Raw genomic sequence first — 24,799 nt, 5'->3', positions numbered from 1 at the left:
GTTATTCAAGGGAAAGATGCAGTATGTTTGATTTATAATATTACAACATGTAACTTTAACTTTGGGGTTATTCGAATTTACATGTTTGAGATTTTTAAAAAAGCTAATTTAGAAGGAAAATCTGAATACTTTTCTTTACAGATGTAAATATAGAAAAAAAACCCGAAAGGGGAGCCCAATGTTCTCAAAACAATTGAAAACAAATTTAATGTTATTTTGCTATCGACTGTACAATAGCTTTTTTGCTTGAAACTTGAGATTTTGAAAAATCTAAACAAAAACAACTAAAAAACACAAAAAATAAAAAACACAAGCGGGTTTCCGATGCGCGCTACACCGTGTAGATGATCGAGCATGGTGAAATTTCAGTGCGATAGCTCCACTGTCTAATTCATTTAAAAAATTGAGGGTTTTTTGTTTGCACCAGATTATCTTTTTATTAAGAAGTATTTGGTATTAGAACAAGTGAAGGATGATACTTGCGGATTTTTTCATATGCAAAGCAATTTTCACGTAACAACTTAGATCCAGGTTGCCAATTTTGGATTTTATGGAGCTCAGCTTCAGGTTCTGGGCTCAGCATAACTCCAGGGGGGAAAACACTTTGGTTTAGCTGGAGTCCAGGGTCTTCTAAATTTTTGTTCCGACCCTCTTGAGAGGGAGGAACTATATACTCAAATGGGTTTTTTTTTGTTCCGTGAATTTTCGCCGCTCGATATATTCATCGTAGAGAGTTGAGACTGGTATCATTAGAAAGCTCGTCCAGCGTAGAATATGGAATTAAAAAGATTTTTTTAATTTTCGTTTTCTACAGGGAGTTATCGAGGTTTAAACTTCTGAGAAAAGAAGAGTGAATTCACATTGTTTTTATTCACATTTTCCGGAATTATTGCCTATATTTTCGTCAATTTTGCTAAAATTTGTTATAATTTTTAATAATAGTGTCGTTGATTTTGTTTTTGAAGACGAACAAGCATTTTTGATTGTTTTGATTTAATTTTTTGGTCAAAAAATCTGGATAAACATTTCAAAATTTAGCCTTTTTCATCAACAACAGCACGAAATAAGCTACTTTAGTCCACTTTGATTAAATTTACCTACAGTACACCCCCAAACAACACTCATACAATCTTTGTAGACTCAGAGGGGGGCTATTTCTACTTCAAAGTCCGCAGAGAGTGCCTTGTAGTTAAAACTTTGCCGTTTTTTGCTAACTTTACTCGTTGATTATCAAAAATGCAAAATTTATTTTGAGTTTCAACTCAGAAATTATCTATATCTACAACATTCGAAAAATAATTTGTTCCTAACGGACAATAAGTATTAAAAGGGCTAGTTTTAGGCCATTCTTGGACTGTTACAATCCAAAAAAAATCCGGTTGTAATCAGTCGGTCTTTTTTTTTAAAAAAAAGACATTTTTTTTAATAAAGAACAGAACATATCAAATCAAAGCTCAGGAATGATAGGTCCAACCAATTCGCTTGCTAAGCAGCTCCAAGCTATTGCTTTTAGTTTTTTACTTGAAAGTTTATGGTCGTTTCTTTTAAAATAATTGACTTTTCAATAAATAATGGCTTGATTAACTTTTCCTCTATTTTTTTCTTAATTTGTTCAACTTCCAGCTTAGTGTCAGCAAAGAAAAACTGCTTCTTTTTTCTACTGACTTAACATTTATTCTCGATTGCAGTTTTAAGCCTGAAGTTATTGTTTTCTGGCACTGATACTACAAGATTTCAGATTTTTGTTTGTTTTGATTTTTGCCAGTTTTTCACGTTCTCTAATTTTGTCACATTATCACTTTATTGACATTTCTCATGTCACAATGTTACCATTCAAAATAAAGCACAAATGAACATATTAAAATCTTGAAAGATATACATCATCGTTTTAACGGCCTCGACGCCTCTTTGAAGAAATCATTTGAATTTTTTAATTTTGTCTCTAACTGTCATTTATACTTTGTCGTTTTTGTCGTATGAAATTTCCTGTACAGTGATAGCTTTCATTGGCTTTTCAAGGAAGAATAGATGAACCGATTTTCTGATATTAGTAGGGAGCTGATGGCTTTTATGACTTTGAAAACAGTCGTTTTCCAAAATTAAAAAAAAAAAACTTTTTAACTTCGCAATTTTGTTCTTTTTATGTTTCTTTTTGTTCCCTAATCTCGTTAGTTAATTACAGGTCAAATATAACATTATGGGTGTCATGGGAATAAAAGGGATTGGTGTCCCAAAATCTTTTTTTAAAGAATATGTTATGACCTCACTGGCTTCGACACCGGTTTTTCACAAAAAAAAGTAAATTAATTTGATTTCTGTCATATTTGACGTTCTTTTTGTAGATGCAAGAATTATTCTGGATAATTACAGGACTCGAGGGCTTCCTTTTCATGAATAAACGATCCTATCTAAATAGCTCTTTTTGTAATTAATGCCATTCATGACATTGAATGTAATTTTGTTTCAAAAAAAAATTAAAAGATTTACATACTTTAGCACTTCGCTTTTTTGTCTACTTGTTACCTAGTCCTACTAATGAATGGTCACGTACTACAATATAGCTGTTTGAAGAAGGCGCAATCAATAATTTTTTGAGTGCCAAAATTTGGCTTAACGGTTTTGACAGCGTTTTCTGGCAAGTTTCAATTGAAATTTTGTTTGTTCTTTGTTTTTCTTTTTAGCCGCTTTAAAAAATGAATAAGGACAGGTCCTAATGCCCTTCTATAGAAGCAGTGGTAATGGTAAATTTGTGGTAATATTAATTGATTCCTAATGGTATTTATTACTTTGAAGTAAACTGTTTCGAAAAAATAATTTAATTTTTTTACTTTACTGTTTTTGTTCTTTTTTGCATAATTGCTACCAAACCTTTTTATGGACTGGTCGCATATGTTTTCTGGTGATTTATAAGTTATTTTTATTTAGTTTTAGGTTTATCTGACGGTATGTTGACTTTGTTATTAAATTTAGTTTTTAAGAGGGACATAAATTTTTTGATGTAATTAATGTTTGTTGTTGTTGTTGTTGTTTGATTTTGCTGTTCGTCTTGACTCGCTTTCTTAATATTGACATATTACAGCAATCTAATGCATTAATTTTTCCTCCACTGAGTTATTTGCTTTGGAGGCTATCTTATCGTTCAAACAGACTTTTTTGAAAAAGAGTGGGGCTTTTTAGGGATTCGCAAAAAATAATTTTTGGGTTTTTCTATCTCTTCCTCATTTAGTAGACAATTATGCCAAAATTGTGGATGGGTGGGGTCGGAACCTTTTGTGCCATCGCACATTACCGAGCCGCCTTGTTGATATAAAATTTTCATAGGCTACTGGATCGATATGTTGATAAACTACATTAAATAAACTACATAAATAGAGGTTCTTATTCTGCGACGTTTGCATTTTGATACTACTAAATTAAAATCACATGCAAAGCCAGTTTCAGTTTCCGGACCAAAATGATATTTGATTAGAAATTTATATTGAGGCCAAAATTACCTCTGATCAGAGTTTTGCCCACTGAAAATGATTTTTGACCTCGAGGTGCACTCGAAACCACTTCTGATTGAACCCTTCCGGAGCAGAACTAGTCACTGTTTAGACATCACTGTCCAGACTTTTTGTGAAATGCAAATTATATCAAATCAACTAGTCACTGTTTAGACATCACTGTCCAGACTTTTTGTGAAATGCAAATTATATCAAATCAACTAGTCGCTGTTTAGACATCACTCTCCAGACTTTTAGTGGAATGCAAATTATATCAAATCAACTAGTCACTGCTTAGACATCACTCTCCAGACTTTTAGTGGAATGCAAATTATATCAAATCAACTAGTCGCTGTTTAGACATCACTCTCCAGACTTTTAGTGGAATGCAAATTATATCAAATCAACTAGTCGCTGTTTAGAAATCACTGTCCAGACTTTTTGTGAAATGCAAATTATATCAAATCAACCCTCGGAAACTAAGATAAGCTTTGGCCTGAAAAACCTCCACTGTTTTCACAGACATTTGATCAGATATTCGTGCGCTTTAAATTTTTAAATTTTGTAAATGGCGCTTTTGAAAATGAACCGAGGCTTTCATGTTCTGTGTAATGCTTGTTTGTCATAAAAATGTGTTGCAGTACCTCTATGTGCCAAGGGTTTATTAATCAGGCACTCAATTCGATAGGACACAAACTATAGTAGATTTGAACGATGTTCAGCTTTTAGTTATGATTGAAAACTCGATCTGTTTAAACAGTGTACCCAAATAATTTGCAAATGTGATGCAAGTGCTGAATGCCTAGTCTGATCACAATTCATATCGATATGGGCATGGAATGTGCAATCTATTCTTTTACGTAATACGATGTGAGTGCCCTTGAAAACTGCTGATAATAACTGACAGAAACGCGCTTACTGTTATCTTGCCATTGAACCCCTCCATCAATCATAATGACATAGTCGCTGCCGTCCTCTTTCACCTCTTTGAATACCACGAAGCAACAATCACCCTGCCCCACATCTACCGGGTGGACTTCCACAATGATTTTGTCGTCACCAGAGGGAGTGCTGCTACACTGTATCGGAATTGGACTACTCATCGATGCTTTTGTAAAAAAAGAAAAACATTGTTAATTCCTTTGAGTATGAACTATAAAATACAGAACATAGTTTAAAGGCAATGTAGTGTTAGGAAGTATAAAGAAACAAACGTCACATATTGTGAAAGTTTAAAATTGTATTCAATTTACAATGTGCTAAAATATCGACAAATTAAGAGAGATGAATTATAATTGAGAAAAAATTTTTAAAATGCTAATTCTACAATTAACATTTTCGAGAAAAGAGAATAATTTAAAAAATGCTAATCGTCCAATTAAAATTTCATAGAAGACTAAAAGACGCCCTAAAACTAAATCAAATTAAGATTGAACTTGAAAGATTTGAGATTAGAATTCAATTCAGAAACCGTTGGGTCTTTTAGAAACTCATTCCAGAAATGATTTTTTATTGTAGTTTTGAGAGCCCGCTTTTTAGGGATATTCCGCCTCAAGGTGAGAGGCAAATCGTTATACCAATCAATTGCTTTTTTTGAAAAACAGTTTTGCATTATATTTGTTTTTTGGTTTGCTCCAAATGACAGATTGTTTGTACGGTCATTCATTTTAACACTTAGGGTGGCTAACTTGAGTTCATCGAAAGCTGGTAGATCTGCTTTTAAAAGGTTTATAAAATATATAATAACCCGATACTGTATGAGGTATTCTACTGGTAAGATTTTGTGTTTGATCTTGAGATCAGTAGTCCTGTCATATTTGGTTCTATTGAAACATGCCTTTATTCCCCAGTTCAATTGTTTATTTAGAGTAACTCGAAGTGATTTTTTAAGACCTGAGAACAGAGCAATTGGGTAATGCAGATGACTGTTTCTGTTTGTTTTATTGAAATTTGTTTTGGTTTCAAATCTGCGAAAATTTGCTGTTGTTAGGATGAAGCTTGCTGAAAAAGATTAGCAGGCAGTATAGATGGGTTTTCTATTCACTACCACATGTACTTATAAGACTATTTTTTAATCGCACGCAGGCATTACCTGGTGGATTTCTGTTTACTGTGGCTTTCAATGAACTAAATTATTTTAACTGAAGCTGGAATTTTAATTACAGATATTAATTTTATCTTGGTACACTATTTACACTTCGTACTTATATTTGCGCTTATATTTGGTGATGGAGTAAGCAACGCGTAGTGCTCAATGCAGAAAATACGGCAAAAAGTACCCTGGTAATGAGCGGATTCAAATCTTACAAGATATCAATCCGAGCCAAAAATAAATCATGATACTAATAATTTCAAAAATATCTTTGAGTCAAATTATTGTTTATGAAACAAGTTACAAAACTGATTTCAATAAAAAAATTTTTTGGCCCAGACTCAAAATCTTGCTAGAATCTTTCAAGTTTTTGAATTCTGAAAAAATAATTTGTTTATTTTTGGTAGCTAAAACTAACTGAAAACCAAATGAACTGTTGAAAAGAATCTTGCGAGATTGATTCAATTCTTGCAAGAACCTTGCATGCAAATTGGAAGAACTATGCATTCCCTTGCAAAATTTTTTGCAAGATTATTGCAAGATTTTAAATTTTTTTGTCTCAAGGGTATATTTGCGCTTATTAGGCAAAAGATGTTCAGATGAAAAAAATTGTTGTCATGAGGGTATTAGTCATGTTCAGTAAATCATTGTTCAGATGGCGCATAATATATACTATTATTTTCCACATGCAAAATACTTCATATTTTTTTCTCTCTTAATTTTTGCTTAATACAATTAAGTTTTTTACAGTATTTGATAAGGTCCAAAAAGATGACTGACTTCAGCTTAAAACACTCAACAGTAAAAGCGATGTACATCAACTGATAAGACATATAGTTGCTTTAGGGTGCAGATCGGGTTGAAAAGTTGACTTTACCTTGGCCGAGGCCTTCTTTCTGTCTTATTAATAGTTTTGTTGCTTTGTGTAAAATACGTTACACTCACAAATTTTTGAGCGCTGCGATTAAAGTTATTCGATTTTTACATAAACCCAAAATCTTTTCATACGAAGACCTCTGAACGTGCATTTAGTTAATTACTAGTTTATGATTATAAAGCTTTGTAACAAAACTGGGAATTTCATATATGAAATTTAACAGAAAAAACTCACTTAAACATATTTCCTGGAAAAAGGCATTTCACGGGCAATGAGTTGCAAGAACAAAGGAGGTTGAAACAGGCTGTGCTTCGAACAGGAAGTGTACCAACCAACTTCTTTCCATGAGAAGATGGGAAAAGAGGAAACAAGAACAACGAGTAAAACATGATTAAGAATTTGTGGATCAGGAAAACACTTTCAGTTTCTCAAATCAAACAATTGCTTTGCTTTGCATCCACTCAAACAGCAGCATTGCCAAAGACACTTGGATTAGCAACATTAATTTCTGCGTCCTATTACAAAAAAAATGAAAAGTTTGATAGTCAAATTTAAAATTTTTCTATTAAGAAATTAAAAATGCTCAATAAAAAGAATAAAGAACCGCACAAAAAAACAGTCGCCCAGTTATGTGCAAACTGCTCGATATCTGACAAAAACCGAAAATCCAAACAAGCTAAAAGAAAATTTTTTTAGCAATTATAATATAGGGCTTCAAAATATATTTCTGAAAAAAAATCAATGAACAATTCTCTATCCTAAGAGAAACTTTGTTACCGATTATTTTTAGCCACCGTCAAATCTTGAGCCAGCGTTCTCAGCGTTCCTATTTTTTAACAAACCAAAATGTATAGACTGCCTGGGTTGTCTTCTAAGATGTCTTCACTCATCTCTCCAATTAATTTTAGTTTGCAAAACGAAACAAATAGATGAGCATTTTTTGATGAGCATTTTAATTTAATCTCAATTCACATTCAATACACTCCATAGCCGTCTTGTGCAACCCAGATGGTTTTTTCATAATCGCTTAATGCATTATGTTGGTTCTTAATGAAAACTTAAACACAAAAATTTCTCGTGAACATTGCCATACTTTGAGGATTTTTTGTTTTTTTTATTCTATATTTTCTACATCCACTGAGCTTGCTCTTAAAATGCTGGGCCTAACTGAGCGTTATAGAAAATTCTTAAAAACGTAGGCTTCAATAAAATCAGCAACTTTATCTAGAGAATTTGATTTTTTTTTTCAATTTTTTTCTACGTCTGCTGAGCCTTCTTGAGAAACTTTTTGAACCTTAGGGGCTACTTGGCAGACTTCATCGGCAAACATTTTTCTAAAGACATAAGCAACTTTTTTAATGTTTTGCAAAAATTTGAGCAACTCTTTTAGAATTCTCTCTTTTTTCTAAAATTTCTGTCCTCAAACATAGAGGTTTTAAGATTTTTTGAAACATAAACATTCTGAATCAATCAAATTACCAATGAATTCTCAATTTTTAAAAACTTCCTCGCAACTTTCGATATTTTTTGCAAATTTTCTTTTCTTTGTTGCGGTTATCAGTTTTCTGTGAACCTGTATACATTTTGTGCGATTTGGAATTTTGTCTTGCGGGACATTAATATATAGAACTTTTAGCAAATCTTGCCATTATGAAGTTTTTTAACATTTTGTGCATTGGTGCTTGTTTCGGTTTTTTTCACGGTCTGCGTAAAACTTTTTGCAACAAAAACCTTTGTTTTTTATTGTTTTTGATAGCAATCAAAATTAATTTTTTTTCCGTTATCTAAAAAAGTTATTTGAAATGCTTGATCCACATTCGCTTTGCATCCAACATCACAACAAAAAATTAAGTGTAACTTTAGAAAGCTATTTAGAAGCTAAGTATATTTTGATGTTCAAAACTGGATAGAAGCACAAGCGTTAACTAAGCCTGAATATTTTGGATCCATACAATTTTTCTTTAAAAAACCTAACCTCGATGTTTGTTCAAGAATTGAAAAAATTTGATAGTACCTTCAGAGGACTGTTAAAATTTTATGGAGTTTTTCGACGCGTTTTTTGATGAGTATTTGGCAAAAAGTCAAACCCCAATGTTTGTTTGGGAAATGAAAAAAATTTTAAGAAGGGCCATCAGGAGACGGTTGAAATTTTATGGAATTTTTTGACGCGTTTTTCGATGAGTATTTGGCAAAAAGTCAAACCCCGATGCTTGTTTAGGAAATGAAAAAATTTTAAGAAGTGCTTCAAGGAGACGGTTGAATTTTTTGGAGTTTTTCGACGCGTTTTTTATAATGATGAGTATTGTTTTTACCGAAATTGACTTTAGGCTGAGAACCCACGATATTTTTGGAGGCTAAAACTAATTTTTGTTAAGAATAAGCATTGATATTTGCCTAAATCTTCTGATCTACTTAAAATTGCCAAATATTGAACAAAATGCAATATTATAGAATTGGTCAAAACTATTCATAAAAGCTTCAAGATAAATAACTTACAAGAAGATGAATTAATTTATTACGACCGTTTTAATTAGATATAGTATAAAATAACTTTAGGCTTCATTTTCTTAATACAGATCAGTTGTCGCAATAAGAGAAAGTCGCAATAAGAGAAAGTTGCTAGATTTTACGGGAAAAAAATTGCCGCATGCCGTTTTGCGGGCCTGGAGGAACAAATCAGCAATAGCAGGAACAAGGAATCAAGCGATTAAAGAGCAAAGCAAGCAAATTTTATGGAAAAATTTTGATATATCCACGTGTTTAGACTTGGTAAAAAAAGTTCCGCTAATGTTGACTTTTGAATAAAACCAAATTAGTTGAATCAACTTTGTTTGAACCAGAAAAGATTATGGTACACATAAATCATGATTTGTAGGAGACAATCAAGTATCCCATTATTATGAATGAGCGTAGATCAACTCATCAGTCTTGCCTTGAAATGTCAACGTCACGTTCACAGGCTATACAAACGACTTTTCAGATGCAAAGAATAAGGACGCTTAAAATTGCAAAAAAAGCAAGGGCAAACTGTTTAAATCTAAGACGTAAGTTAATCTAAATCAGTGCCGAAATCATTGAGAACTTGGGATTTTTTACGCGCCTTATCTTTCTATCCCTTCAGAATGTGGTCCTCTGACGATCCCTTCAGAATGTGGCCTTTCCAGTTGCCCGCAATCGCGCACCTATAGGAATCTGAGAATTGCTAAAAAACGATTCCGACCATCGAGCACAAATGTACTCTAGAATCTTTCCTAACACAATCACAAACAGACTGGCAGCCATTGAGAAGAAGAGTACCCTGACACGAATCCCCTGACCCTGTATCCCAAGACCCTCTCTTGCCTTTTTCACTATCTGAATTGGGTGCAAATTTTGAGAAATTTTCAATCCTTGCTCCCCTAAATTTGAGGAACTTGACATAGACAACTCAGACAATTTCTGTTGGCATAACCATCGGACGTCTCTTGACCACGTTCTCTCCACAGTCGCAGAGATCAGAGGGATGTTGACATATGGACTTCAGTGAAGCGATGCAGACCATTAAATGATCTGATAATACCAAATCAGATGATTGAAAGCAAAAACACATATTACTCGCAAATAGACAAGAGAAACATAGACAAGTTTGTATTTGTCGTTTCTTCTCTTCAATGCAGCGCTCATAATTACCTGTTAATTTGTTCCAAACTAGTTCTTTTACTATTTTCATTATCTTAAGCTGCAAATAGTCCCTAGTTTGCTGTTCTGTCTTCTTTTTTGTTGAAAAGGGAGTAGGTGGTCAGGATAAGATCCTTCTCTATTTGTAGCTAGATTGTCGAGGATAGACAACATAGTAGCGCCTACGGAGTCAATGGATCAATACAAGGCTTATGGTCGTAGTACTGTATATAGGTACTTAGTGCGTGGAACAGACAAGAGCGATATCAAGTGCTATTGGTAAAAGTGATCTGGAACTTGAACTGGATTAAGTCGTCAGAAGTTTTTCACCCGGAACACAAAGTTATCGGCAATGCGTATATGTTTCCCTAAATGAATTGCTGATTTGAACTATGGGAACTTGTAGAGGGGCGTACAGTTCGGCCAGTTTTAATTCAAACGATAACACTAAGAAAAATTTATCGTTACTCGTTTGTGAAAGCAGAAAAAAAGAGTCTAAATTGAGATCTGCATTTTGAGAGCTGAGTCCACTGCTGCGTTGATTATATTTTTTTCTGACGAAATATCGCCTGAATAGAAGAAAAGATGCACTTCCTCAGCCAACTCAGAAATTTTGCGAGCCCTCTAAAACTACTCGCTTTATAGACATCGAGGCTTGATTCAAACTTCAATCCCTCCAATAAGAGGTTAAGTATTATATGCGTATTATAGAAGCAGCTAAAAATATCATGTGAATCACGTTGAATGAGTGTCAGCCAGAAATTTCCTGAGCGCATTAGATAAAAGATGCGTTGCGACGACTTCAAAAAATAGCTAGCACTTCATGGGAGTAGTTACTAAACAAGGCGACTCGGTAATGTGCCGTAGCACATAAGGTTCCGACCCCGCTCATCCACAATTTTGGCTTGATTGTCTACCAAATGAGGAAAAAAGAAAAACCCAAAAATTCAAGTATTTTGAAAAAAATTGGTGTATGAACGAAAAGAAAGTCTCCAAAGCAAATAACTGTGATGGAGTGAAAATGGCGCATTAGATTGATGAGATGTGCAAATATTAAGAAAGCGAGTCAAGACGAGCAGCAAAATCAAACAACAAAAATTAATTACATCAAAAACTTCATGTCCGTTTTAAAAAACAGAACTTAATAACAAAGTCAAAATACCGTCAGATAAAACTGATATTAAACAAAACAACCTGTAATTTACCAGAAAACATCAGGGAGTAGTCAATAAAAAGGCTTGGTAACAATTAGACAATAAAGAACAAAAACAGTAAAGTTGAAAAATTCGCTTATTTTTTAAAACAATTGATTTCGAAATAATGAAAACCATTAGATATCAAACAAAATATCCCATAGGCGTACAATTACCAATGTTTTCACAGAAAAAAATAAGAGCTGCCGGTATTCAATTTTTTACGCGGTTACAAAAAGAACATATAGACAAGAACAAACAAAATAATTAAACAAAACTTGGCGGAAAACGCTTTCGAAACCGTACAGCCATACTCTGACCATCAAAAAGTGTTCAATTGCACTTTCTGCAACCGCCAATAATGTATTATTTGACCTCTCATTAATGAGGCTAGGTAACAAGTAGACGAAAATGGAAAACAAAATGCAAAGTAACACTAACTTTTTATCGAAAAAAAATATTTCCAAAGACATGAACGCCATTAATTAGAGAATAAAAAATTTAATTAGGTTTGTATTTTCTTCCAAAAGAAGCAAATGAGAAATGCAATCATCCAGAATACGTCTTATGTCCACAAAAAGAAAGTCAAACATGACAAAATCAAAAATTATTTTACTTTTATTTTCGTGTCGAGTAAAGTCAACGAATTCTTTAAAAAGAATAGATTGTGTGACACTGATCCCTTTTTGAAACCATCCTATAACAACAATGATGTCATAATTGACCTGTAATTAACGAGACTAGATGACAACCAGACAATAAAAGGAACAAAATTGTGAAGTTAAAAAGTGTTTTTTTTTTAATTTGGAAAACAATTGTTTTCAGAGTCATGAAAGCTATCAGCTATCTACTAAAATCAGAATATCGTCTCATATATTCCCCCATAAAAAGGCAAGGAAACCGCGTCATTGTACAGTAAAATTTCATACGACTAAAAAGACAAAGTAAAAACGGCAGTAAAAGACAATTAAAAAAAATCAATTAAATTTTTCGAGAAAGTAGTGTCAAAGCCGTTAAAATCATAATCGATATCTTAAAGCATTTTAATAATATCAATTGTACCTTATTTTGAAAACCAATAATGTGATATATGAACTGTCAATAACGTGATAATGTGAAAAAACTAGAAAACGTGAAAAATGGGCAAATACCTAAAAATTAAGAAAATTTGAAATCTAGTTGTATCAAAGCCAGTAGCCATAACTTAAGGCGTAAAACCGCAATAAAGATTGAATTGGATTTCAATAGAAAGAAGAAGCATTCTTTCATTGCGGACAATAAGCTACAAGTTGACCAAAGAAAGAGAAAAATAGAGGAAAAATTTCAATAAGTCATTATTTATTTGAAAATCAAATTCTTTTAAAAGTCAAAACGACCATAAGCTTTTAAGTAAGCAACTAGATACCATAATGTGGAGTTAATTAGGAAACCAATTGGAACTATCATTAGTGAGTTTTTTGAAATGTTCCGTTATTTAATTATTGTAGAAGAGATCGAATTTTTTTAATAAAAAAGACCGACTGTTTACAATACGAACTATTTTTTGGATTATACCAGTCCAAGATTGGTACAAAACTAGCCCCGCTAATGCTGTTAGCTCTTTGGGATTACTTAATTATTTGAATGTTATAGATATTGACTTTTTGTTAGTTAAAAAAAATCAAAAATAGATGCTGCGTGTTTGATAATCAACGAATAAATTCCGCAAAAAACGGCGAAGTTTTTATTACTGAGCCCTCTCAACGGAATTTGAAGTAAAAAAGCCCCCTTTTGGGTCTACAAAAAAACGTTAGTGGTGTTTGGGTCTGTACTTCCTGTAAATTTAATCAAAATGGACTAAAGAAACTTATTTCGTGCTGTTTTTGAAGAAAGTCTTAATTTTGAAATAATTAGCCAGAATTTTTTGACAAAAATAAATAAAAATGATCTACAATATTCTTGTGATCATTTTGTTTTTACAAATAAAAATCAACACAACTTTCAAAAAAATTAACAAATTTTAGCAAAATTGGCGAAGATTTCTTCAAATTCCGGAAAAAGTGAATAAAATCTCTTCAGAATTCACACTATTTTCTCAAAATTTAAACCTCGGTAACTCCCTGTAAGAAACGAAAATTAAAAAGATCTTTTTAATTTCATATTATACGCTGGACAAGCTTTCTAATGATACCAGCCTCAACTCTCTACGATGAATATATCGATCGGCCCAAATTGACTGAACAAAAAAAACCCGTTTGAGTATATAGTTCCTTCCCCCTGAAGAGGGGTCGGAACAATTAAAATTTTACTTCACTTCTCTGTTTAGAGACCTCTACTCAAAATAAATCTATTGACCCTAGAAAACCGTATGAGTGAATTCCTGAAATGACAGGCACTCTTCAACTCATAAGTCAGATATTGTTTTTTTGAATTTATACAACAAATAATACGTTTTTTTTGCTGTATAAGAAAAGATAGCTAAAACTTCAACAGAATTCACGAAATTCACGAAATTCATAAAAAACCTAAAATTCAGACTAATGTAAATTTTTTCAGTGCGACAAAAGTCATGCTCACGAAGTAAAGTATGATATTACTACGCTTGGAAAGATGTAGTTATCTTTTTCTGTGACATGGGATTAATTCAATTGAAAAATTCATAAAATAAAAAGAAATAATTTAAAAACAGGCGCTTATGGCAATATAGTATCAACAGCTGATTGCGGTGAATTTCAGTTAGATATAAAAAATGAAATTAATAATGCCTATGATCAGTCATCAATTGGTTCATCGGTGACCGCTACTGACATATGATATTCATTAGAACCGAAAGATTAACAGACCATATCTACCAGCAGTTAATTGTGGAAATTGACAAACAAATGGTCTGCTTGGAGTCGATTACCAAAAGAAGGCATCAACACGGTGTGGGTTCAGACCTACCTGCAGGCCACTGTTACAAATTTGAACTGAAACAGAGACGGAAGTTCAACTAATATTCTGCATAGCCAAAAATGATTTCGTAGCTCTTTTTAGAGTAAAAAAAGGATTTTGATCCACCGGATTGGCAGGCCAACTGGGAGCCGGTGAACTCTGCTGTGAGTCACTAATCCATCACCAGTAAGGTGGCTATGGAAGAATAGGTTACACTACAAATAAGCGCTTAATTGGAAGCTCATATCAGCGACCGAGTTATAGATAGGAACCAACCAAGAGGGAGACCATTAACCAAAACTTCCATTGTGCCAAAGTTGATTTATCAGGTGCATGCAATCATTTTTACTTCTATGAGGATGCAAAGACACGCACATGGTATCACTTCTCGAGAACTGTTCCAGATACTCGGGTTTGACAAGGATCCAGAGAAAGCGAGGTTTCCGTTGACCGTCAAAAATATGTTAGTTAGTATAGAAGAACGAAAGAGCCGCATGAGTAAAAGTGTATAGAATCAAAGCTATATAATCAAAGCTAAATGAGGAAACATCAAACTAAAACTAGCAAAAAGTGTTACCTTTTCTCGACAATCAATTCAACTCTAACAGCAAAAATCCGAAAACCCAAAAACTGGTCGAAAGAACTTTAATCTTTTGTTGGCTTTTATTATCTCTGCGGACAATTGATGCTGGACTAAAATGTTTTTTTTTCACTTTGTACAGAACCGCGAAGTATGGAAGAAAGAAAACCCATGCAAAATCAGAGATAAAAAATGGGCTAAATTACCTTTTCAACATTACAGCTTGTTGAAACACGCATAGGTAACCCGTGTTGAGGATTTTTGTTTTTCACTTGTAGAAAATTGTCGTTTTTTATCGTTTTCCTCAGACAAAAACAATCAAAGCCCTTACGTGGTAATCGTTGTTTGTTCGTTTTTTCATCATTTTTTTAGGTAAGAAAAAAACGTCGATAACACCAGATCACCGCTGGGATTCGAACCATTGACCTCCCGATTCATTATTTGATGCATTGACCACTGCGCTCTCAGGCCTTTCCTACAGATACGCTAAAACAATTTTATAGAGAAAAACTAGTTCAAGAGCAATTAAACGACGAAAAAAAACAATCAAATAATGACATATTTCGTTTGAAAAAATAACAACGTACGAAACGACAAAAAAAAACGATGAAAAAACGACAATTTCATTTGAAAAGGAAGACGACGTAAGAAACGACAAAAAACAACGAAAAAACTATCATTTCTAACAAGAAAAAGACTACCTAAACGACGAAAACTAATGAAAACGGAGAAAACGACGACAAAACGACAATAACGACGAAAAAACGACAAAAACGACTATTTCTTACAAAAAGATTGTCGTTTTTTCGTCGTTTTCCTCAACACGGGAGCGACAACACGCGAACTAGGTTTCCAGGAAACAGATCACAGGACCTAGGGAAACAATAGAATTAAGACTTGCCAATGAGGTCCAAAAATTGAAACAAATATCCCTTGGATAATTTTTCCCACCGATTAATTGAAAAAAAACTTCAACCAAAATTGCACAAGATGACAAAGTCCCTAATGAAACATTATTTAGAGTCAGTCGACCGTCTAGAGCTCGGATAAATCACTCATGGCGTTTGTCATTTAATTGAATTATTGTACAAGAATCAAAGTCCTCAATTCACTAAAATATGTTTGCAGAACTAGTTGATGATAATGACGATAACAACTACCGAGATTGCGTAGAGCTTAGAAGTATATAAGTCGTTTGATCTATTTTGGGATCTAGTTCACTGAGGAACGTCATTTTTTGTTGACGGTCTTTTCATCGAACCCAAATCTGAGACCTCTAGATTTGGCAAAATGTGTCGAATTTATTTGACAGGTGGAGTAAAATAATCTACGGAAGTTTTTTATATAGACGGATCTCTAGATTATTATAGTGATGCGAAGTAGGAAAGCGGGAACGAGCTGTTTTGATAAAACTGCTGTCAGCTATATATTAAAAATCAAGTAATTATTTTTTCCGGCAAAAAAATTTGATATTATGTTATTTTATGTTCGATAGATGTTTCACGGGGTACTTAATTTGAATTATTTGAATATCGCTTGCATGAAAATTATAAATATTTCCATAATCACTAATAGTCCAATCTTATCTTTAGATTACTCACTTTTCCAATATGCAAACTTCAGAACGCAAGAGATGCAATCTTTGTATTTTTTTAAAAAAATGAAGAAAAATGAATTGCAAAATATAATACATTCAGTTTGAAAATGTTCAAAAAAAACTGCGAGAACTTGATGAAAATTTTTCATTTTTATGCTAATTTGTTTTCAAATTTAAGTATTAAAGCAACAGTCTTAAAACCATGGCTTCGATTCTCACTTTTTGAAACATCTTCCACCGAATCTAGCATTATGCAGCTACTATTATCAAAAAACTGCAATTAACAGTATCAAATTGTCGAAAGAAAGACAAAAACTTGACCAAGATAGGCAAAAACTTGCTTGTTGTCTTAAAAGTCAAAGAGAAAAGATAAAAAAAGATTTGCAGTTGCCACATAGGTTAATGGCAAAGAAACTTTATTTGCATCTCTGAATTTGTTCTTGAAGAGATCATACCAAAATTTTTTCGAGAAATTTTGATTTCGAAGATCGTGGCAAAGTATTTCATTTTTGCGAGATTTATTATAATTTTGGAATACAAGTCCAGTTTTTTGATGTTCCGTTTTTCTGGACTATGTTCAGCTGTGAATGCGATTGAACTGAGAACAATGTTCACAGCATTTAACCAAAAATTGTCGAATAATAGAAAAAATTGTGCTGCAATATTAAACGTTCAGATGCGCTATCTTTCAAAAACTGCTCTTCAGTATATTTTTGAGAGCAAATACTTCATGATGATGCTGCAGACATAAACCGTTGGCCACTTTTGTTTCACTAAAATTGAAGATGAAACAGATTATTGAAAAGTAATTATCTGAAAGAAAACAATTTATAAAGCACGTCCCAGCAGACAGCTTCTCCCGGTGCTATAATTCCTAAAACTTTTGCCAAATCCTTGTTTCTCACTTGGCATGTTAGAAAAATATCATCAGGGATCTTAATGGGAAACTTATCAGGGAATCCAGTTTGCGGAAAACGGACAACCAAACTTTTTGAAAATTCAAACCAAAATTCATAAATGATAGTAACTGGAATGCTGAAAACACATTCAACCGTCAAAAGAACATTAGCTAAATTGGTCCACTTGAATGCTTGTTCAATGAATACTAACTTCCTCATTTGCTGTCTATTTTGTCGTGCTAGAAGATTCACGTAAGGAAATAATTGAACCCTTAGAAATTTAGAGAAAATTTTTAAAGCAAAGACTCCAAAAGAAAACTCGGGAAAGAGAAGCAATTGTATGATTTTGTAGTAGGGTTTATGGCAAATGCAGCTGAAATAACTTTTCTTAACAGGAAAATACAGAAAAGCGGGTTTTAGTAATATAGTTATGAATCGAAGTGAGATTAGTAAAAAAAACTCTTTGCTTTGGGCCTTGTTCAAGTCAAATATTCACTGAAGACGGGAAAAAATTGCGAGAAAGTTTCTTTTCAGTACGGATTACAGTTTGCTGGCAATCCAGACATTTGTGATTGCAAATTTTGCCTAATTTCGATTGTGATAATTTAGGAAATGTAAATTAATAATAAACGTACATATGTAAAACTTTTTCTGTAAAAACCCTCATAGAACAGTTTCTAAATCTGAATATAATTTCTTGCTTCAAATCTGAACTTGACCTCAAAAAATCATGTTAGTCAGTTCCAGCAAATGTTTTTCTCAAATTTGAATCTCATTTTTCATGCTCGATTCAACATTTAATTCTTACATACGTACTAGATACGTACAAGTTGGGGTTCGCAGAAACCTAATGGGAAGTCAAAAATCTTCTCTAAAATATACAATCGATTTTTGGTATAGAACACATAAAGACCGTTTTACAATTTTGATTGGTTTCACAAACTATCTTTAAGTATCTATCTTAATAAATTTCTTCTCTAAAACTTAGCTGGAGTATATTTTTGTTTGTAGAGGTCATAATTTCAACTAAAAGATATCAAGAAATGAAAAATCTCTTCCTATACGTTTTTTCTAAAGATTTTTTGCTGGCACTTTTTGCTAGCAATTAATTTAGCTTCCAACTATGGGAATGAAATTAGGTTATTTTATCTAAGTTTCTCCAGCGATTTTATCCAGGGTTCTCACCTGATTTAGCGAAGACAGACAAGTTTTAAATTACAATCAACTATTCTGAGTACTGACGAAATGACTAGTTTTACTGAAAGTGAGGTATCTCGCAGCGAAAAAGCTTTGTTTTCAGTATTCAATGGTATGCCGTTGAATTGTTGTAAACATTCTTCGACACAGCAACACAGTGACTTTGTTCTCTATTACAACAAAAAACTGAAAAAAAATATAACACTCTTGTCTTCTCCTTTTCTTTATTGTTGTAAGAGTAATCAAGAAAAGCCTGTTTCTGTGTGTCTTTAATTACCATGCGACTGTTATAAACGTTTCAATACTGCAAATACACCATTAGACTTACTGTTTACCAAACAGACGTCACCAATAATCCGGTTGTTAATAAATGTATGAGTCATATATATGAGTCAACTGTTGAAAACCGAATTTGCCGAAAAAATTTTTGCTAATATACAGTCCTGAAAAACTCGTCAATTACTCATTACCTATTCTAAATTTTATAATAACCCTACCCTGGATAATGAGTCAACTATTTGGGGTGTAGTTTGGTGTATCTGAACTTCTGAAAATCACTTCACGCTTCTGTTGAACCCGGGTCAAGGTTTAGCGGTGAATTTTCGTAAGAAATGCGGTGAAAAAAAAAAATTTTCATCGCGTATTTCTTACATCTTTTTGCGGTGAATCGCGGTGAATTATTTATTTTCACCGCGTTCTCAGTATTCTTACAAAAGGATCATCCCCTCGCGGGTTCGAACCTCTGCCCTCCTGCATGCCTTCCACTGCTTAGTCCACTGCTCCAAATTTTACGTTATGCTTTGATACTTCTTCTGAAATTAAATCGTATTGAGTAAACGTTGGAAATCATATGCGGTGAATCTTGTGAGAAATGCGGTCAATTTCGCGCTGAGTTTTTCTAAGAAATGCGGTGAATTGTGGCGAATTATTTTTCCACCGCATTCACCGCTTTCACAGCATTTCTTACATTATTTTGCCACAAGAGTTGATGCGGTGAATTTTTGTAAGAAATGCGGTGAATTTTGCGGTGAATTTTTGTAAGAAATGCGGTGAATTTTGCGGTGAATTTTTGTAAGAAATGCGGTGAAATGCGGTGAAATATTTATTTTCACCGCATTCACCGCAATCACCGCATTTCTTATAAAAATTCACCGCATTTCTTACAAAAAATTACCCTATAACCTCGACCCGAGAAGTATAACGATCATAATCGTTGAATAATCATAATTGATTAAATAATAAATATGCAAAACTTTGATGATTGCAAACAGCAGAACATGAGCAGGAACTGAGTAGGAAATGATGAAAAGTGTCACTTTTATCATTTTTTTCCTGAAATTGATTAAAAGTGGTTTTTTCAAAGGTTATCATTCTAAGAAATTTTTACACAATTGTACAATTGTTTATACGTTATCATAAATAAAAAAACTTACAATCTCCTATATAAAAACTTATTTCAGGTTACAACTTGCATATGTCAAACATTATTGTTCCGAACTCCGCTTTAGTGGTGGGAGAATGCTCTATGCACAACTAAATTCTTTTGTTCTGTCAATTTTGACATATCAATATAAAAAACGTAGACTAACTTTAGTAGTATCATTAGAAAGCCTGTCGTGCGCAGAACACTGTAGCCCATTTTGACCAAACCTGTCAAAAAAACTGAACTAAAAACTGCCTAAATCGTATCTCAATAAATGCGGTTCTCTCTCTCTCTCTCTCTCTCTCTCTCTTCATTTCCATTTATGTGCTACAGAGCGATATAATTTTTTTTGGTTTCCTGATAAACGGAATCCTTTTTATCCAATTTGGAAAATTGGAACGATACACGGCGATTTCTGCGCATTGCCCATTTTCTCTATGTGTTTGATAAACTCCATTTTAATGGTTCGTATTTATTAAACTCTTAGGTCTACAGTTTAAATCATTTGCGTTTACCTTTGAAAATACTTGACAGAGTATATGCACTCCATATGTTTAACTATCTCTGCTATTGCATATGCAGCATTAAAATTAGCAAAGGTCAAAAAAATCGGAAGAAAATTATTTTTGTTCATTGAAAATAAACTCCGATGAGACCTTTGAAACCACTTCTTCATCATACTTACGTCGTTCGACTTTGGCCAACATGAGACATTAGTGCTGTCGGGGTACCCTCTGAACTTATCCCATGCAAGCGTGTTCACTTTTGGAGGCAAACTCGAAGCTGGTCTACTATATTTTGGACAGCACAAGGATCGCATTTTGGCTCCAAATTATCAACAATTTGGAATCAATCTTGTTCAAGTTTTATTTGGTGTGAATAATTTTTCATTATTAGAGATGTTGATAGTGCCTCAAAACTCTGCAAAGTGAAAAAGAGCACTCGTCCTGAGTTCAATTGATATAAAACGGAAAGTTTTTTGATATTGCCCAAAAAATACCAGTCATGGCCACTCTTTTCTGTAGCATTATGCAGAGTTGGCAATTTCAATATAATAAAGCAGCGGAGTTTTGACATTAAAACATATACGGCTATTTAACGTTACTTATAATGTACGCAGAAAAAGAATCAAGCAATGTCTTTTTTTATTCCTACGCTTCTCTCTAATTCGAATTTCATTTAATCTTCCACTGGCACCGGCATATTAATTGAATTTGCATTGAATTGAAATCAACCGGCAACAGAAAATCGTAAAAACAATCCGAAGACAACTACTTGGAGGGATTACCAAAGAGAAGTACATCTCATCGAGTGATAACCACGGAAGACCACATAAAGGAAAATTCAGCTAAATTAAACAAAAAAAAGTGAATGCTAAGTTCCAAAAAATGCTTTTCAATTTTGCAATTATCAATGACGTATGAAAAATAATTAACAAAACTGTAAAAATTATTGTCTTCCAACCCGATTAGGCATATAGAAAATTATATGCAACAATAATTTGCTGTTTAGGCGGTTTTCCTCATCAAATTTAAAGCAATTGAAATACTCTCAGAAGCTTCATTTTAGACCAACGAGTTAGCCGCCCATTTTCCAGACACTGTAAGTCTTTCGAGAAATATTTCTTTCAGGAAAAGATCATAAACCGTTAAACTTCCGTGATCCCGCATAGGAAGTGACACCGAATCTGTTTTTCTCAGGAAGAAAATAGCTCTAATTATTCTTCTCTGACACATCAAAATCTAAATCAAAATATTTTTAGAAGTATTGCCGTTTACTAATGTACCATACCAAGTTACAGATTTTGCAAATGCATTACAGAAGGAAAAGAGTTGATTACGCGAGAAAAATTTCCTTTCTCGGTAAACAACACCACAAAACTGTGACGTTTAGCGCAAACTTTATATGCGTGTTGTCTATACGTCAATTTTTCTATCCAGAATGGGACCTAGATGGCTACATTGGTCGGTTTCTTTAATCAAGCTGTTTTAGAAGAAAGGTTTGTGGCGACAGTTTTTCCAAAATACCACAAGTTGCATTTATCGTAGTTCACCGTCAATTTAATGGAGCTAAAACATTCAAAAGATTTCTTAAAAATATCAACAAAATTTTCCTTGTCTGTTGAGCCTATTAACGTTGTTGTATCATAAAAAAGAATAATCTCATTTGATCCTTGGTAATTTTCAAGAAGATTAGATTATATATCAGGAACAGTAGCGGGCCCAAGACCGAGCCTTCTGGTACACCACATTTAACTTCTTTTTAGATCTGAGTCATCAAATTAGGTCTCTGTGTAATGCTGCCTATCAGTTACATAATCTCTCAGAAGATCTAGGAAAACACCTCGAAACACTACCGCTCCAAGTTTTGAGTTCAAATGTCATGATCAACAGTATTGAATTTTTTTTCAAGTCAAAAAAACATGAGAGCCCTACTTCTTTTTTGTCATACACTCTGCGCATAAATTCACTAAAACATAAGAGAGCATCCACGCAAGACTGCTTGGCTGAAATTCGTATTGCCAATTAGACAACAACTCACGTTTATATTCAGAAAGCACTCGAAAAAAAATATTCGTTGAGAGAACTTAGCAAAAGAAGTTAGTAGTCTTCTGGGTCTGAAAGAATAGGGCTCAAAAACTGAGCAACCTTTTTGGAGTAGTTTCACCTTTGCTTGTTATGAAAAAAGACCACCGATAAGCAGGAGTTAAAATCCTCCTCATGAAGTCTGAAATAACTGATACCAAATATTATAGAGTCCTTTTACTATTCTTATGCTATTATGACAAGAACTGTTCTTATTCTTTAAAGATTTTATTGCCTTGCATACTTCGTTTGCAGTAATAGTTTGCACAAAAAAGAATTGAAATGACTTAATTTACTGGATTTTTCACGAGCATCTGATCCAAAAGCTTTAATTAATTTTGTGCCTAATTGAAAAGAAAAAATCATTGACATTTTTTGCATCAAAATTTAGGCTTTTCTCAGTTTTATTATAGAGCAGGCTCTTTTCAAGAAGAATTCTGTTCTTATTCTTGTTCCTATTAAGTATTCCATCATACAAACTATTAACAGATTTTTTAATTTGTTGGGTTACCTGTGTGCGATTTTTTCTGCAAAAAAAAGATTGTCATTAGTTGGCTCATTAACCCAATTTTTGAACAGTTTGTTTCTTTTTAACACTTGCTTTTTTAAATTTTTGTACCACGATGTTGTCCTAGCGAAGGAACAAGCCTGTCAACAAGTTGGCCTATCCAAATTTGAGCGCATTATTTGATTTCTCGAACTATGCAAAATTACGAAAACAAACATCCTTTGCACTTGTTTCTTCGCTGTTGAAATTTTTTTCAAAAACCAACAACGTGAAATGAATAGATATTGTATTAATTACTGTTTTTTGTTCGCTGCTCAGTAAGTGCTCGAGGCAAATTTTATTTTGCTTTGAGCAGATACTCCGATTTGATTAAATTTCAGTATATCTAAGCCAAAAACAAATTAATGAGATTCAAATACTTGTGATTTGTTTCTCCTTTGATATCATTATTGGATTCTCCGCATGTTAACGATTGAGTTCAAATTGATTTCAAAATGTGTTAACTTTCAATGATGGAGGTCTGCATACTACTGTTAAAAATTGGAGTGCTTGGCGACAATGAAATGCAATTGTAAAATACTCCAAATCAATTTTGCTTTTCTTGATTTCATATTCAATGCCATATTTCAAAAAACAAATCAAACCTCCCCCCCCCCTTCTTTACCGGATCTGTTCTTAACAATTTGGTTGATATCGATCTCTTTGGTGTAATGTAGGCGGATCGTTGTCATTCAGTTGTGTTTCGCAAAGACAAATAACAGTACGTTTCATGGAAAAACTCTGAATGAGGCTAACAAGCTGGTCCTGATGGCATCTTAAGGAAAAAAATTTGCTGAACAAATCAAAGGGGCTCTTCACTGAACCTAGCAAACTCTCCTCTACGAAGTTACCGTTATTGAACTTTATGTACATATACTACCTTACCGTTGTTGAACATTACGGACATTATGCTACATATTTGAGATGCTCTGCTTTCGGCCTAGTACAAATCACTTTGTCTGCAGAAGACGCATGCCGGAAGCTCATTTTATAGTCAATTAGATAGCTATCGTCGCCAGTCATTTCTTATAGCTGCTGAATGATCAAATTGTTTTCAATAGCTGGACTTGCAACCCATGTCGTTTGGCAGCGGGTGCTGCCATCAGTTTTTGCGGCATCATCCTAGGCAAATTTTAGTCTAATTTTGTATTCAGCAAGTAATTTTCGACCCCAAATTCGACTTTTCGGCTAAAGTATATGAATATAGCTATTAATGCTGGCGGTTCCCCCGAATCAACAATTCTTCCCAGTTCATGTCAAGCTAACAGATCAGCTTCACAGCAGTCAACATGAAGTACCTCAATTATGAAGTTGACCACGTTTTTAGTTATATTGACATTTGAGACCAATGGCAATTTTTTGTGGAAATAATTGCGTTTTTAGAATATCTTACATCTTCCTTTATTTCAGGCAGCAAGTAATGTGTTTCATTTTTTAACTGAGTTATTTGGTTCTTTTTTATTTTAAGTTAATGCACATTTGGTTAAGGAAAGCTTTTAATTCAGTCTGAACATCCAATTGTTCAAGTTGTTTACACATTTCTTGAGCAGTGGTAACTGAAGAAATGGATATCATCGCCAGTCAATTCTCATAGCTGCTGAATGATCAAATTGCTTTCATTAGCTGGACTTGAAAACCCATGTTGTGTGGCAACGGACGAAGCCATCAGTTTTTGCGGCATTATCTTAGGCAAATTGAACAATGTTTTTTTTTGAAAATCATTTCGACATAAATTTTTTTTGTATTAATATAAA

At 33.4% G+C, this 24,799-nt stretch overlaps 1 protein-coding gene across 1 annotated transcript in view; it reads right to left on the bottom strand.

Annotated features, from left to right (window-relative positions):
• LOC142339820 (uncharacterized) overlaps positions 1-18,673 on the bottom strand; it is a 28,072-nt gene extending 9,399 nt beyond the window's left edge. The window contains exons 1-2 of the mRNA XM_075390113.1: positions 18,479-18,673; positions 4,405-4,593 (exon numbers count right to left, since the gene is read on the bottom strand). Coding sequence (XP_075246228.1) covers positions 4,405-4,588 — 184 coding nt within the window. The 5' untranslated portion in view covers positions 4,589-4,593; positions 18,479-18,673. The remainder of the gene's footprint in view (positions 1-4,404; positions 4,594-18,478) is intronic.
• Positions 18,674-24,799: the final 6,126 nt, after the last annotated feature.

The sequence above is a fragment of the Convolutriloba macropyga genome, chromosome 5 (assembly GCF_964194025.1).
Source record: "Convolutriloba macropyga chromosome 5, txConMacr16.3, whole genome shotgun sequence".
In the NCBI taxonomy this organism is placed as follows: Eukaryota; Metazoa; Xenacoelomorpha; order Acoela; family Convolutidae; genus Convolutriloba; species Convolutriloba macropyga.
Note: the sequence above shows the minus strand (reverse complement) of the source record. Positions and strands in the feature narration are given on the sequence as shown.